This window comes from Hippoglossus stenolepis, chromosome 13 (assembly GCF_022539355.2).
Source record: "Hippoglossus stenolepis isolate QCI-W04-F060 chromosome 13, HSTE1.2, whole genome shotgun sequence".
In the NCBI taxonomy this organism is placed as follows: Eukaryota; Metazoa; Chordata; class Actinopteri; order Pleuronectiformes; family Pleuronectidae; genus Hippoglossus; species Hippoglossus stenolepis.
The window spans coordinates 9560718-9576337 of record NC_061495.1 but is presented as its reverse complement, the minus strand read 5'-3'; the positions used below and the strand labels follow the sequence as shown (position 1 = coordinate 9576337).

General features: G+C 41.9%; 2 protein-coding genes across 2 annotated transcripts; both read right to left on the bottom strand.

Annotated features, from left to right (window-relative positions):
• Positions 1–401: 401 nt before the first annotated feature.
• LOC118120197 (taste receptor type 2 member 8-like) lies at positions 402–1355 on the bottom strand. The gene is made up of 2 exons (XM_035174960.2): positions 1188–1355; positions 402–1130 (listed from the first exon to the last, which is right to left on the bottom strand). Exons 1-2 carry the CDS (start codon positions 1353–1355, stop codon positions 402–404), a joined length of 897 nt encoding a protein of 298 aa, XP_035030851.2.
• A 1017-nt stretch (positions 1356–2372) lies between these two features.
• On the bottom strand, positions 2373–15037 carry heg1 (heart development protein with EGF-like domains 1). Its single transcript, XM_047342658.1, has 14 exons — positions 14919–15037; positions 8562–9548; positions 7723–8216; positions 7180–7293; positions 6844–6966; positions 6647–6750; positions 6488–6543; positions 6130–6290; positions 5180–5314; positions 4493–4535; positions 4356–4393; positions 4155–4242; positions 3853–4030; positions 2373–3668 (listed from the first exon to the last, which is right to left on the bottom strand). The coding sequence occupies exons 1-14, from the start codon at positions 15035–15037 to the stop codon at positions 3525–3527; spliced, it is 2784 nt and encodes a 927-aa protein (XP_047198614.1). The 3' UTR covers positions 2373–3524.
• Between the last annotated feature and the right edge of the window lie 583 nt (positions 15038–15620).

Here is a 15620-nt window from a genome sequence, read left to right as displayed (position 1 = left end):
GTAATAGACCACAAATATTTGTCACAGTTGTGAAGAATCGTGATCACAAGACAATTATTTCATAACTGCATCAGATAAAATAAGATGAAACAAGATGAGAATAAACAAGATAAAATGAGATGAGATCAAATAAAATGAGATTAAACAAGGTAGGATTAAATACAAAATCAGAATTCCTTATTTCTTACAAGCTTCGTCGTCAGCATTCATTCATATAGATTTGAGGGTAATAACATTTGTTAAAGTAATCTATTCTACATTAATCTATTCTATTCTATTTCTAAATAAGCAAACCAATGGACTGCGGTGAAAACACAACCTTCAAATTAAATCCTCAACCTGATCAGACACCCAATAATCACTATGACATTTGGACATCAACAGTTAAGAGTATTAGATATTTAACCCGATGTCAGCTGGCCATCGCCTGTTACCATGCCAACTTTACACAGTGCTTTGAGTGCCGTCCACATTCTGACTGCCCTTTGCCTGAATACAGCCTGACCGATCCCCAGGTTGACCGTGGTGCCTGATATGAACAGTGAGGTGACAGTGAAAAGGGCCCAGTAACCTAAGAAAAAGTTCGACGAGTAGACTTCACTGAATGAGGTAAAGAGGTAGTAGATGGCATAGAGGAAGTACACGGCTCCTTGGCAGGCCCCAGTGACCGCTACTCTCATATGTCTTTGAATCCTCGGCGCGTTGAAGCAGCTGCCGCTCAGTGCCACGTTTCTAATGTGTCTGTAGAGGTAAAGGATCATTGAGAAGCTAGAAACGCTCGTGACACACAGACACACCAGGATGTAAGCCATGAAGATGTAGAAACAAACAAAGTTGAAGAAGCCCAGGTCAGAGCTACATTCTGTCCTTGTGCTGTTAGGGTAGCTCTTGAAACATTGACTTGTCACACTCGCAATGACGTTGAGCAGAAGAACCATCTGGTCGAGAAGAAAGGCCCAGATCATGAAGGACTTTATGTTCCTCTTTAACCAGATCCAAAGAGCTCGACGTGCAGGGACAATCTGGACATAGTAGTAGAAGTTTAGCCGAACGTAACACATCATGCTGTTGTTCATGAAGTACAGCACCATCACCCAGGACACGGCAAACCATTTTAAGTCTTTACGGTCCTTTAACACATAATACAACAAAGGCAAAGAGACACAATAAATTATAGAGCAACAGACAAGACATTCCAGAATGGTCTTCAACGGCTGCTTGAGTTTCTGTCGGCTGTGCGACAGGGAGATCAAACAACACGCGTAGAAGATGTTCGCAGTGAGGCTGACGAAGATGAGAGGAGCATTGATCAGTACAAAAGCCTGATCACTGAGATCGAGCTGTTGACGTGCCATCGGTGCTTAAGAAAAGTCCGACGTATGAAATGTTCCCCTCTGAGTGTGCCTGTTTTATGGTCTCTTCTACACCAGTCTTTTAAAAGGGAAACCAATGTAAATGGACCATTACAGTAATACATCATGTAAACAACCATACCCAATGTGGCATAGCATGTAAATACAAACTATTACCTCTGAACACTGCAAACCAGGAGAGAGAGCTTTACTCAAAACTTAGAGCATCTGTAAAGCTCACGTACAAGCATGTTGTACTTTCTTTGCTTAATCCATTTGCATTCATACACATCGATTTCTGTCATGCACCCTGAAAATAAAACCAAGAAATTGTCGTGTAGGACTTTTGACAGTAGTTTTGTGACTGTGTTTTGTTTCTGAGGACATCAGACAGACTGTAAAGACATTCAAAAACTTTTCAAGGGTAGCGGGGGGGCTGGAGCTTATCCCAGCATGTGTGAGCCATACGTTACCTAACCAATGGGTATTTATTAACCCACAGGAAGCCAACTTGAGTGGAGCAGACACACAAAAGGCATCAACGTTTCAAGCCAGCCAGATCTTTCAGTTAACAGATACATACATTGACTTTCCTGACATCTAGCTGTGAGTAATCATTTATCTTTACCTCCCTTAATATGTAACTTGGACGCCATGTTCAGCTACGATAATAGCGCTGCCTCTCTGGGCTCATGACTTCAGTAGTTTCATAAAGTGACAATAAAGCCACAATGACGTTCAAGAAATATCTGTAATAAGTAAGAATATCTTTATTATATTTTTTACTTATTTAAAATATATTTTAACTGTTGATGGTATTCTTTTGTGCCAAAATTTTAAATCTGACTTACTATTTTACCAAAAATGTAATATTTGTGGAAAATAAAATTTTTACTTGTTTATTATCAGTAATTTTGATTTTAAATTATTTAACAATATGAATTAAAGTTCTTAAAGTTACAACTCAAACTGTGTCAACAACAGAATAAAAATGTGAATGATTCAAAAGACTTTCAAAGATAATTTCATTAGAGACAAAATGCTCTGATATATTTTTTATTTAAATAAGCACGTCTGACTAAAACGCCAGAGTCAACAGATCATAAAAACACATATCATAAAAAATACATAAAAATAGCACTTCATCAGAAATATCTAATTATTATACACCTTTACATTCAAACACTTAAAAACATTCTGGTATACAGTTCATTATTCCTCACACACACACAATCATCAATACTTAGAGGACATACGCGAGCACACACACACACACACACACGCATTTAAAGCAACATATTTTCCCCCTCCAGTCAGTGTGTATGAATGAGATGTTCACCAGCTACATATACAGGATATCAACATACAGGGAATAAATAAACATCATTATCAGATCAGGAAGTCGATCCTCACGTTACGCTGGTGTAAAAATGAACTTACAACCTTCAGTGGTTTGTTATTATCATGTTCCATCAATATGAAGAAACGGATCATTTCCATACGACAGCAGTGGCACGCACATATTCATATTTCAGCACTTAAAGGACCATACATCATCAATGTTATTTTTGCATGTTCTGGTCTATTTGGGACACATCACATATAGTTTATAATACTGCTGTTTTGAATAGAATGTAAATGTGTTTTTCCAGATTCCTCACACACATATTTCTGTGCACAGTTGATAAACAAAGTTAAATTTCTATTTCTTTTACTTTCAATTGTGCATTTACGCATTTTTCATAGGTCTGCAAAATTGTTTTTCTTGACAAATGAGAATCAGTGGCTTCCTGGAGGACAGGAAAACACATGACACCACCTTTAACGCCACAGCGGTAATGTAAAGTACATGCAAGTTGAAGTAAGTGAGGTAAAACATGCAAAAACACTGAATTCATCACAAACTTACTTTTACTTGCAAAAATGTGTATTTCTCTCACACACACACACACACACACACACACACACACACACACACACACACACACAGACACTCACACACTCAAACACAGACATTTACATAATTAATGTGCAACCCTGAATGCAGATGGTCAAATGGGTTTTTAAAAACAGTGAAGCTAACACACGAGCGTCTTCACTGTGAAAACCATCATGACACATCACAGTATGAGAGACGGTGAGTTTTCCGTGTGTGTGTTTCAGGAGGAGCAGTTAGAAGTAGTCTCTTCTTCGTGAATCATCACTAATGAAGGAGGGGTTCCACTGGGCGGGGTAGATGCAGGAGTGGCGAGAGCCCGGCAGACCTGTGAACGGGTACAGGCCATTTCTCTCCAGGTCCGAGTTACGCAACGCGGGCTGAGGGGATGGATACAAAGAGAGAGAAAATCAACATGTTTTTCATGAACAGATTCCTCTTGTCAGGTAGAGTTACTCATCAGTCTTATCCAAACACACAAAACGAAACCCCAACTCGAGCGAGAAAGACAAATCTAGGAACATGACAATTTAATAAGAGATTGTGTATTTTAGGTCTCCTTACAGAATAGTAAATGTCAGTCATCTGCAGCAGGTTCTTGGTGCTGCCGTTCTCTTGCATCTCGATCGTCTCTCGGCCCCACTCCATGGATATGCGGTTATTTTTGGGGAAGTCAGCGTAAGGGGACATCTGCAGATCTCCACTCTTGAAGATGATCTTGTTAATGTCATTCTTATCTTTCCTGGGAGATAAAAACATGACTTGGCTTAACTTTTGTGGAGCTGTCAGTTTATCGGCATTCTACGGTTGACATAAATAGCAAAACAGGGACAAAGTTCTAATGCAAACAATATCTGCAGACTTACCTGCAGCAAGTGACAGTGAGAGCGATGATGAGGATGAGGAGCATAGCGCCCCCTGCAGGTGATACCACAATTGCGATCAGCTTGTAAACTGCAACATCAAATAACCAGATACAGTATTAAATACTACACATAAAAAATCAACGCACACAACGATCACACGATGAGAAAATAAATGAAATGTCAGTTTTTTCAGTAACTTACAATTTCCACAGTTGAATCCTCCAAATCCAAACGTGCACCTGAAAGCAGAGACAGAATCTGCAGTGAGAATATGATCCTAAATCTTTTAATCTAACCTCTGATACTGTAGGTAGAAAAAAAAATTGAGCCAAACTTACAGGACACAGGTGCCGTTTTCCAGCTTGTAGCCATCCCCACAATCTGGAAATAAACATGTTGTTCAGAAAAAAATCCAATTACAGTTTCCTTTACGGGCTACAAAGGCCAAAAGTGTTTTACTATTATTAAGGGTTCTTAATTTGTATGAATCTACTTTTCCCTCAGTATTTTGTTTTAGTCAGGAAGGAAACATTTACTTTTCTGTTATATACATATATAACAGAAAAAGAAACGTTTAATAACATTTTAATTGTATAAAATTATCTGTTTTATATTTTGTCTGCTTTTGGGCATGTCATGCTTTTGCAGTCAAGGCTCCTCAGCTCCAGGCCCGAAGATCTGAGGTTGCAGAATCAATGACATCTTTTAAATTACTTCTTAAAACATATATTTTTGTTATCTTTTGTTAGTTTTAATAAACAATTGTTTTGACAGTAGTTATTTTTATTGTTATTGTTTTACTGCTGTGTTTTGATGTTTTAACACTACATCAATTTACTCCCCAATCTTGTTTCCCTCAGTCCTGAAAATGTTTATCCTGTTTCAACCTTGTAATGCACTTTGTAACCATATTTTGAAAAGTTATATTTAAATAGAGTTTATTATTTTTACTATTATTATTAGTTGTAGTAGTAGTAGTAGTCGTAGTATCAGCAGAAACCAGGAGAGAGAAAAAGTGAGCTTACCGAGACAGGACAAGTCCTCAGGATTGTGTTTGTAGTATCCTTGAAGACACTGGCAGTACGCTGTGCCTCCGCTGTCTGTGCACGTGGAGCGCTCGGTGTCACACTGAGCCTTCTGAGCCACACACAGACTCTCCACTGGAACACAACGTGGACAGAGTTAGTACCGACACAGGAATCCGATCTTAAACTGGACAACACGAGATGTCCCAAGAAGATGGAAAACACCAAACATTTACTTTGTCATATCCCATCGATGTTGCAACAGGGTAGACATATTGTCTCAGTTACTTTACTGCTATTGTTTGTTCTTTAAATACTTACTACTTCAACTTGTGTTTACTGATATTTTATTGAAGAACTATATTTTATACTTCTTTTGCTTATATTTTACTATATAGTTGCTTATTACTTTAATAATTGTATATTTCTTTTAGTAAATATTTAAAACAGGCACAATTTGATTTCAGGATTGACCTTTTGTAATGTTGTGCTTGCACAAGGACAATAAAGTTCTTGAATGTTGAATTCATGTGTACGGTTCAGTTCCCTGCCTTTCCCTCAATTCACTATCAGGTTTCATCTCAAGAAGAGACCATAATATATTAACCCACCAGCCATGGGTACTTTGAAAGACACTATATTAATCCAAGTTATTATTTATGATATTGAACGGTTGTCTATTAGTGCTATTATAGAATTCCCTGTAGCATGAAGGTGAAGTGAAGTACAGCAGCTGTTTTATTGCTTTAACTGTGTAATATTTTCACGAATCTATCATGGCACCTTTCACAGGGGACATTTTACAGCTGCATTCTGCCCTCTAGTGGCTCTGAACATGTTTTTAACTTTGATAGTGGGGCCTCAATCCTGTTTACAGGAGGAAATAGTATTTAAACTAGAAATAATCATTATTATGTTGTTTACAATGTGGCTGTGGTGGTTCTGTTTACCGGTATAAGTGAATTGGCGGTTCAGGACCATACGGCAGTGCGCCATGGAAGAGCTGCAGTTGCTCAGAGACATCTGGATGCTGTTGTAGACTTCAGCGCTCGTCACATCGGTGGAGATGGAAAACATGTTGACAGCAAAGATACGAAGCCCGTCCTCTTCTCTGCAGGAGGAGAGCAGAGGTCAGCACAGACGTCGACACTGACAAAATGTTCAGGTTGTATCAGTTAGACTAAAACATTTTGCAGTTCTGACATAGAAATTCAGCTTTTTTTCTCTTGTACCAATGATTTGCTTTAAAAATACATCGACAAACAATAAAAAAAAGACATAAATTGTAAGGTTTATCGAAGAACTCACTTCTTACTCAGAGTCGAGCGGCTGTAGCCTTGAAGGACTGACAACGACGCATTGAGCTGCAGTGACGACAGGAAGAGAGTGTGTGTGAGTTACTTAGTCATTCAGATTTTCTCAGAAATGAGCAGAGAGGACGATGCAGTGACGTGGACTGCCGCTCACCAGCTGAATAATCTCCCTCTGGATCTCATGCATGGTGGAGCTCTTCAAGATTACAGGGTCTTGTGGCAGCCTGTTGAAGCTGAACGTTCCCAGAAATGTCTTTGCTGTGAATAAAAATCAGAAGCAAAGAAGTTTGAGAAAATAACTCAGCTAAAAAAATTATAGTCAGTATGTATGTGTATATACAGGGATCTTACCTCTGGTGCAGGTGCGTCCGTCCTCGAGGTCGAAGCCGAGCGCACATTCGCAGCTGAAGGAGCCTCGTGTGTTCACGCACCTGGAGCCAACCGGGCAGGGGTCCCTCTCACATTCATCCATATCTGGGCACACAGAACAAAAAGCTATTACAATAACACACCCACTGAATCCATAGAGCTTAGACCTAATCTTTGCATTCCACACTGTTCATCAGGATGAAATACGTATCTGGAAATTTCATGCTTGGATGCACAGAGACGAAAAACTTAAAGCAGCTTGAAACAACGTTGTTATCAGAGAGTCAGGAAAAAGAAGAGGAGAGAAGAGAAGCTCACCCTGGTTGCAGGTCGGTCCCGTCCACGCCTGCTGACATTGACAGGTGAACTGATGCCTTTTGTAGCTCACACACATCCCTCCGTTCAAACAAGGGTTTGACATACAGGGGTTTCCTGGAGGACAGACGGGAGAGCAGACATTTTAACATGAAATAGATGCAACTGAACCTTTGAGAATGATCTTATTCTTATTATGTCTTATTATTCTCATGATGTAAAATGTTTGTGATGCCCATTTCCATGCCAGACCTCATTTTAGTATGTTTATATTTTTGGAATAGGTGAGATTTATTTGCATGGTGCAGTAGCTGGACAAAAGTGTTCATTAATTAATAAAGGCTCTATACCTAAATAGACCACAACCTTTACAAATGTGATTATTTATGCCTGTGTTTACCTACTATTTGTGTCAAAATGGCTGCTGTGAAAAAGGATTATTATCAGTTTCCATAACCGAAGAAAAGAGAGTCTGACTACCAACCTTGCTTTAAAAGCAGCATGCCAATAATTGCTATTTACAGTGAAAGAAGAGAGTGAACTCACTTGGTGGTGGTGGTGGCGGTGCCTTGGTGGGTTGGATGTCAGTGGGTGACGTAGTAACCACCAGCTCTGTGGTCCCCCTCTCACTCGGTCTCCCGGTGGAGTGCAGGACCTCTGTGCTCCTGGTCGGGGTGCTGTGGGTGATGGGCGTGGTGACATACTGGTCGTGAGAGGTGGTACCTCCCAGAGTGCCTGTTTCTATCTGCAGGGTGGTGCCTTTTGTGGGGTTAGCACTCTCTGTTGAGGGACCCTGGGTTTGGCTCGTTGACGCACGGCGAGTTGTGTGCCCTGCTGTGGTCTGCAGGGCTGGGGTGGAGGCTGTGGTGGGGGGTGTGGTGTAAGTGACGGTGGCCTCGGTGAGTAACTCTGACGTCGTGCTGCTGCTGGTGCTGGTGCTGCTGAAACGGGAGGATGAGGTCGCTGGTAGAGGAGGGCTGCTGGTGGATATGGTGGAGGAGGGGAAGGCTTTAAAAGTATCTTCTTCTGTTATCTGTGATCTGTTGATAAGAAAATAAATAAATCAGTTTCTCACTGACTCCTGACAACAACTAAGAACGTCTTCATTACTACAGCCTAGTTCATCGGAGGACTGACACGACAACTTCTCAGAAACCTAAAACTCTAATAGAGCTGAAGTTCTCTGTTAAAACTTAAAAAAAAATACTATAATTAAACTTGTTTTTTGAGCTGTAAACTAAATTATATGACTGTTCTTTCATGAAATACATGAATGCTCATTTTAATATAAAAATGTAAAAAACAGGGCTCATAACACCACCTAGTGTTCAGTCATGTATCTTTCCTTGAATTATTTACAAAGTGTAATAAACAACACAATGTACCTTTCTGTGACAGTAACAGGTGAAGTGTTGAGAGAGACTTCAGTAACCAGCACTGGAGTGTCTGTCAGAAAGTCATCCATATCATGTGTATTGCTTCTGACTGTAGGAGGCGCTGTTGTCAGACCCGGGCCCATAGTCTCCTCTCTGGTCTGGGATGACAGCCCCTCGGTGCCCTCCTGGTTCAGAGTGCTGAAGCTCTGCGAGGCCTCGGTGGAGCTTCCCACATCAGATACCGTCTCCACCTCTGTCCCTGAGATGCTGGTCGGACCTCCTGTGGCTGAGGTGACAGGAGGCGTGGAGGAAACTGTTACGTCTGATTGGTCAGTGCTGAGCTCTGTCACACTGAGAGGCGGCGTCGAGTCGGAGGTCTCCTCAGACTCTGATGTTTGTTGATGCCAGGTGGCGTTTGGTGGTTGAGTTAAACTCTGGGTTCCTCTGGACCCTTCTGGGCTCCCAGTCTCTGAAAACGTCCCCTTGAAGGACTGGGTCATGTGTTCGTCTGTTGCGTCCCTGCTGTCAGTCCGAGTGGATGGGGCGCTGTGGGTGTAGTCCTCAGTCTCTGTGGCCCGAGCCGGAACACCCCAGGTAGAGGGGGGCTGATGGGAGTTGGAATCCTCTGTGAATGCAGAGGAGGTGCTGTTGTTAGAGGAGGAGGTGACGGACAGCAGGGTCCTCTCCCTTCCTCGGCTGTTGGCCGAGGAAGTGTAGGTGCGGTCGGTGTGGATGGCTGTCTGCGACGCCAAGGCTGTGGCGTCTCGCAGCCGCAGAGTGGTGTCTGGGTGGTCCTGGGGCAGGCTGGCGTCCTCTGTCAACGTCCAGGATCTGGCCTTCCAGGACACAGGGTGGGAGACGCTGGGCACCAGGTCTGTGATACCTAAGTCCTTCCAGCCACTGCTGCTGCCGCTGCTACTGATGCTGCCGCTGCTAATACTACTGATGCTGCTGCTGCTACCGCTGCTACTGCCGCTGCTAATGCTACTGATGCTGCTGCCGCTGCTGCATGCTACTGATGCTGCTGCCGCTGCTACTGCTGCTGCCGCTGCTAATGCTACTGCTGCTGCTGCTGCTGCCGCCGCTGCTGCTGCTGCCGCTGCTGATGCTGCCGCTGCTATGCTGTGCTGCTACCGCTGCTGATGCTGCTGCTGCTGCTGCCACTGCTAGTGCTGCTACCGCTGCTGCTGCTGCTACAGCTGCTGCTGCTGCTGCCGCTGCTGATGCTGCTGATGCTCTGCCGCTGCTAGTGCTGCTACCGCTGCTGCTGCTGCCGCTGCTGCTGCCGCTGCTGATGCTGCTGCTGCTGCCACTGCTAGTGCTGCTGCTGCTGCTGCTACTGCTGCTGCCGCTGCTGCTGCTGCCACTGCTGCTGCTGATGCTGATGCTGCTGCTGCTGCTGCTGCTGCTGCCGCTGCTGATGCTGCTGCTGCCACTGCTAGTGCTGCTGCCGCTGCCGCTGCTGATGCTGCTGCTGCTGCTGCCACTGCTAGTGCTGCTGCTGCTGCTGCCACTGCTAGTGCTGCTGCTGCTGCTGCCGCTGCCGCTGCCACTGCTGCTACTGCTGCCGCTGCTGCTGGCCTCAGTGGTGGCTACAACAAGGGTGGAGGAGAGCGGCTCAGTAGAAAGATTGATCTCTAGTGATCTGCTGCTCGTTTCTGTGAAGGTTTGTGTCTCCTCCGTGTCTGTGGGGAAACAAAACAATGTTCTAAATGAAAAGTTCTCATCTTCAGACAAGAAGAACAACTGTGGCCTGTTATTACAACTTCACAGTATTAGGGCACAGTCACACATACCTGAATGCAAAGGGAATATAGCAGGTCAAAGTTTAACTCCACGTGAAGCCATGCTACTCATTTCCCGCGCCATAAGAAGCAAATGTTTTATTCTATTGCTATCTTACAGTCAACTTGAATACAGTAGGAACGTTGCATTGGCTTCCTGTTTGTTTTGGCAATGATTTTAAGATTTTATTGATGACATTTAGATCTTTACACAAGCTGTGTGCATCAAGGATTTACAATATCCCCATGAGCCTGCATGCCATCTTAGATCAGGTGGTAGTGTTGTCTGGTGTTTCGAAGATTGGTGACTGTCATTCTTTTGCAGTACGGACCAAACTCTGGAATAAATTGTACCAGCTGAGATCAGATATGCTACATCTGTTCCTGCTTTCACACCCTTTTCAACTATGGGTGATTAAATTAAATTTACTGGTTAATTTTATTTATTTAATTTTTATTAATTATTTGAATTTTAGTTTTTATTTAGTTTTATCGACGGTTTATTGTTTCATGCTCTTGTGAAGCACTTTATAATGTCGCTCCGAAAAGTGCTAGTATATAAATAAAGCTTATTATTATTATCATTATTATTATTGTTGTTATTATTATTTTAGGTGAATGTTTGTACTGGGAATCTACACTCTTAATATTTTCTCTTCAGTCTGTTTTCTTCCAGCTTTCTCATCACAAATTAAAATTACAAACTGTCAAAAGTTTCACTTCCACATACTGTGGCCAACAGAGGGCGCTGACCCTGCAGACTGTGTGCAGCCTGCAGAATTGGGGGTGGGGGAATACTGTGAGGTGCTGTAGTTTGCTGCAGGGGCAATAATTTTTGGGTGGAGAACAACTGGCAGCCGAGCTCGTCTGCTCTAACAAAGGCTTTATGTCCTAAATATGGCGGTGACGGTCCCCACTGGGAATCGGCCATTTCCTTCCTAAAGCTGAGCGAGCACAAGGCGCTGGCAGAAAACTGTCACCATGGATCTGGGCGTGGGTTCACGTTCATTGTGTGTTTTTATTGTTCTTTAGGTCGTAACCACACATTTCCAGAAGTGAAATGTCAAGAAAGGTATGAGGTTATAAAGTTGAGATTGTTGCTTTATTTTGACATTAACATTTGACAGTGAAGCAGAAATCGTGGAGAGAGAGCCCTGTTTGTCTTGTCCCCTGTCAGATTCAGTCTGGGGGTAATGACATTAAATTAAATTAATCTGTGGCAACCTGCCCTGAAAATGGTTTTGAACTCGCTACTTTAAAGCGGCATTAATTATCATTTGTTCACTTGGGGGAGAAGAACAAACTGAGAATGCAACACATTATCACTTTTATCACTTTTTAAGTTGATTATAGTATCTTTGCATGTATTCAACTAGTTACACATCCAATAAACACAAGCTAGCAGTAGCCTTTCATGTAGAGATTATGTGCATATGACAAGATTAAATCCCAATATTTACCCCCTGTTAGCTCCATTTTGGTCTCCACCAACTCGTTAATAAAATGTCTGACTTTTTATTAACTTTGAACTGAACTTTGTTTTGAAGCAAATTTATAATTTTGTCTAAATACTGTTTGTTGCTGAGCAGGTGGAGTACAGAGGGGTTTATCAAAGTTTTTGTCAGTTAAAAAAATTCAATGAAAATAAAAAATAAACCAAACATCTGTTTGCTGAAAGACGCCAAAAACTTTGTGGTGCTAATCGGAACTATTGAGTTGGATGGTAATTATTATGCATTGCAGAGCTCAACTGATTCAGTTGGCTGGTAAAAATTGGCCGATAAATACATATTTTGGAGAGTAAACGTCAACAATGCATAAATGGTGTGCATTTATATTAAAATTGTATTTGAAAGAATTCTGTATATTTCCTTGATTAAACATTTATATATTTGGTTGTATTTATGTTTTCTTTGTATTTATAGTTATTTATATGTTTATGGCTACACTGTAAAATGTCAAGCCTCAACTAACTTAAATATCAGCATCACCATTGGCCCTAAAATATCCCTATTGGTCAGGATGTAATGAAGGGGCATAGGATCCGTTGTTGACATCAAGATATAACTTAGTTATAACAAAGATGAGCTGTATCTCTCTGACCTAAAGCCTTTTCTAAGCACACCCCTGATGCTGTGCTGTGTGACAGCACTCTATGTGTCTGATCCCCAGGACTGGAGCAACAACAGTGGGAGCTGGACACCTCTTGACATCCACCACAGTGACCAGCAGCCACCATCCAATACCAATGGAGGGATGGAGTTCAAGTGTCACAACAGCTCATCTACTGGGAGTGTTATAGGGAGAACTGGGCCACCAGACTCGATCGTTCTCTCTCACTTCCTCCGCATGTGTCTCTCTCATTATTTCATTTTCTCTCTTTGGATCCAGCAGAACTCAGACTGGAACGTGGTGTTGGCAGCGAGTGAAGGACACTCCCAGATTCTCTGCTGTTTATCGCTCAGCTCTCAACTCTTAACACAGTTGTCACTGTGAGGATTTTTTCCACATCTGTCATACTTCATAAATACTGTGGCTTGGCATTGTAGGTATATGCAGTATGTTCCAACACAGTAATGAAAACAGCTGATTGAAGGAGGTAGCAGTGTTTTGAATATTTAATGTTTTATTTACAAAAGGCCAAATAGGAGATTTAGATGAGGATTTTTACTATTGTCAAGTATCTAATGTTGATTCACAGCTCAGTTAGTGAACCTGAATGACTGGATCAAGGCAGGAAAGCTGGACTGGGGTCAAATCTGAGTGATTTATTTCCACTTGTCATTCCTTAGGAGCATCTTCAGTTATTTTCCCTCGTGGATCTTTAACACTTTCACAAGGTTTATGGTAGTTTATATGTATTACTATAAAAGAAAAGTACTGTGGTTTTTACCTGAACTGAGCTCATTGGTGGACTCTACTGAACTCTACCGTCCTGCATACTGCACGTTGTAAGCCAACCTAACCATGCTGTGTTCAAAAAGCAGAGGTTTGAATGATCCATGCAGGTTTCCATACACCTTATCAACATCTGCATGAGCTGGTAATCAAATCTCAAACACTTCACCCCTCCATCGGCACAGTGGTGAGTAGATGATGAGTGAATTTTCATGTTTCGGTGGACTTTAAGGTGGATTTACCCTCCTCTTTACCAGAACCACAGGTGTAAACATACAGTAAGAGCCTTAAAACACTTTTTACACTGAAGTAGAAGTGAAACAATTACACAAGGAAAACTAGTAATGGACAGAAAGAAATTATAACAAATCCATCCATCCATTATCACACCGCTCCGAGGCGTTGTGATAAATAATCATAGTAATTTCCTTATTTAAGTCATTTTTAAAGCAGAAATACGAAAAAGCAATTAAGAGAGAATAAAAGATTGAATCTCTAATGGGAATAATGGTTGGTTCCAGCCTTTTAATGAGGCAAACAAGACCAACAAGTAAAGCGCCTGTCTTCACTGTGGATACAAGCAGTGACTTCACTCTTAATGTTGACAAGATAGGGCTGAACAATGTGGTCGATAACGATAATTATTATCTATGTCACATTATTATGTCTTTTAAAGTTTAAAGACTGGTTTTTGCTCCTGAGTTAAGGTTGTGGTTTAAAAATCTGAGGTATATCCATTATATGTTAAGGGATAAATCATGATTATTATTTAACCTTTGTTATATTGCTATGGAAATTACATTGCAATGATTATTGATTGATTATTGATAGTTTTATTGCACATCTCCACCTGTTATCATAAATTAACTTTATTGTTCTCAGTGTTACAGCTTATTTGAATGTGTTGAGAGTGAAAGTAAATATATGATCCAGCCATTCACATGTGGGACAGTAGGTAAAGACCATAGACTGTTTATAAAAAGGTTAAGACAGTGGACTGTTTATATAAAGTTTAGGACAGTGGAGTGTTTATATAAAGGTAAAGACAGGGGACTGTTTATAAAAAGTTTAGGACAGTGGATTGTTTATATAAAGTTTAGGACAGTGGAGTGTTAATATAAAGTTTAGGACAGTGGACTGTTAATATAAAGTTAAGGACAGTGGATTGTTAATATAAAGTTTAGGACAGTGGTTTGTTAATACAAAGTTAAGGACAGTGGAGTGTTTATATAAAGTTTAGGACAGTGGACAGTTAATATAAAGTTTAAGACAGTGGATTGTTAATATAAAGTTTAGGACAGTGGACTGTTTATAAAAAGTTTAGGACAGTGGAGTGTTAATATAAAGTTTAGGACAGTGGTTTGTTAATATAAAGTTTAGGACAGTGGAGTGTTAATATAAAGTTTATGACAGTGGACTGTTTATAAAAAGTTTAGGACAGTTGAATGTTAATATAAAGTCAGTGGACTAACATCATGAGGTGCACTTGCCGCAGCAGGCCTCAGTGACTAGTGTCTTACCGAAGTTTCCCCCCGCAGCAGCAGCAGCAGCCGCAGCAGCCGCAGCAGCAGCGGTGTGTGTGAGCAGGTTCCTCTGTGATGGGGATAAACTCTCGCTGGAGTATGAACTTGAAGTCGCGTTGTTTAACATGCTGCTCAGTTCATCCGCCGAGGTTGAGTGATACGATCCGGGATCCGAGCTGTTGCTGGCGGGGGTCCCTGCCCCGAGGGGCCGCGGCAGACCCAGCAGCAGCAGCAGCGACAGAGACAGCCCGAGGACGTGATTCAAAAACCACGTTTCCATGATTCTCAAGACCGCAACACAGTCGCCGATAGTATCCGCGAAGTCGAGTGAATGCCGGGGTGGTCTCCCGGGGACAGCATGAGAGGAGCGGGTCGGCTTTTGGTGAAGTTCGCTGAGAATGGGGATAAATCCTGGTGGAGGTCCGGAGGAGAGGAGCTGGTGCTCGGAGGCGGACAGCGCGGGGAGCGGGAGATAAGAGAGCCGAGGCAGCAGCCTGTTATCACGGCGGAGGAGCCCGGGCTCCTCCCCCTCCTGCTGCTGCACACACACACACACACACACACACACACACACACACACACACACACACACACACACACACACACACACACACACACACACACACACACACACACTTGTTATCCTACCCCCCAAAAAGTCCATTCATTTCAATGCTTCATTTAAGGGAAAAGATATAACGTTATTGTTTTTTTCTATTATTCTGTATTTCTGCATTGCTTGTATTGGACAGTGTTTCTCAATGTGGCTCATTGTTGTTATTTCAGCCTATACAAACAAATACTATGTTAGGATAGTAAGAAAATACTTCTTTGTTTGGTTTATTGGCGGGTGGAGACCAATG

Excerpts from the sequence above, each read along its gene's own strand:
- LOC118120197 (XM_035174960.2), bottom strand. The coding sequence starts at position 1,355 with ATGGCACGTCAACAGCTCGATCTCAGTGATCAGGCTTTTGTACTGATC. Across the intron at positions 1,131-1,187 it reads AGACCATTCTGGAATGTCTT|GACCGTAAAGACTTAAAATG; the intron begins GTCTGTTGCTCT and ends TATGTGTTAAAG.
- heg1 (XM_047342658.1), bottom strand. The coding sequence starts at position 15,037 with ATGGAAACGTGGTTTTTGAATCACGTCCTCGGGCTGTCTCTGTCGCTG. Across the intron at positions 4,536-5,179 it reads TGAGGACTTGTCCTGTCTCG|ATTGTGGGGATGGCTACAAG; the intron begins GTAAGCTCACTT and ends GTTTATTTCCAG. Across the intron at positions 4,394-4,492 it reads GAAAACGGCACCTGTGTCCT|GTGCACGTTTGGATTTGGAG; the intron begins GTAAGTTTGGCT and ends CTCTGCTTTCAG.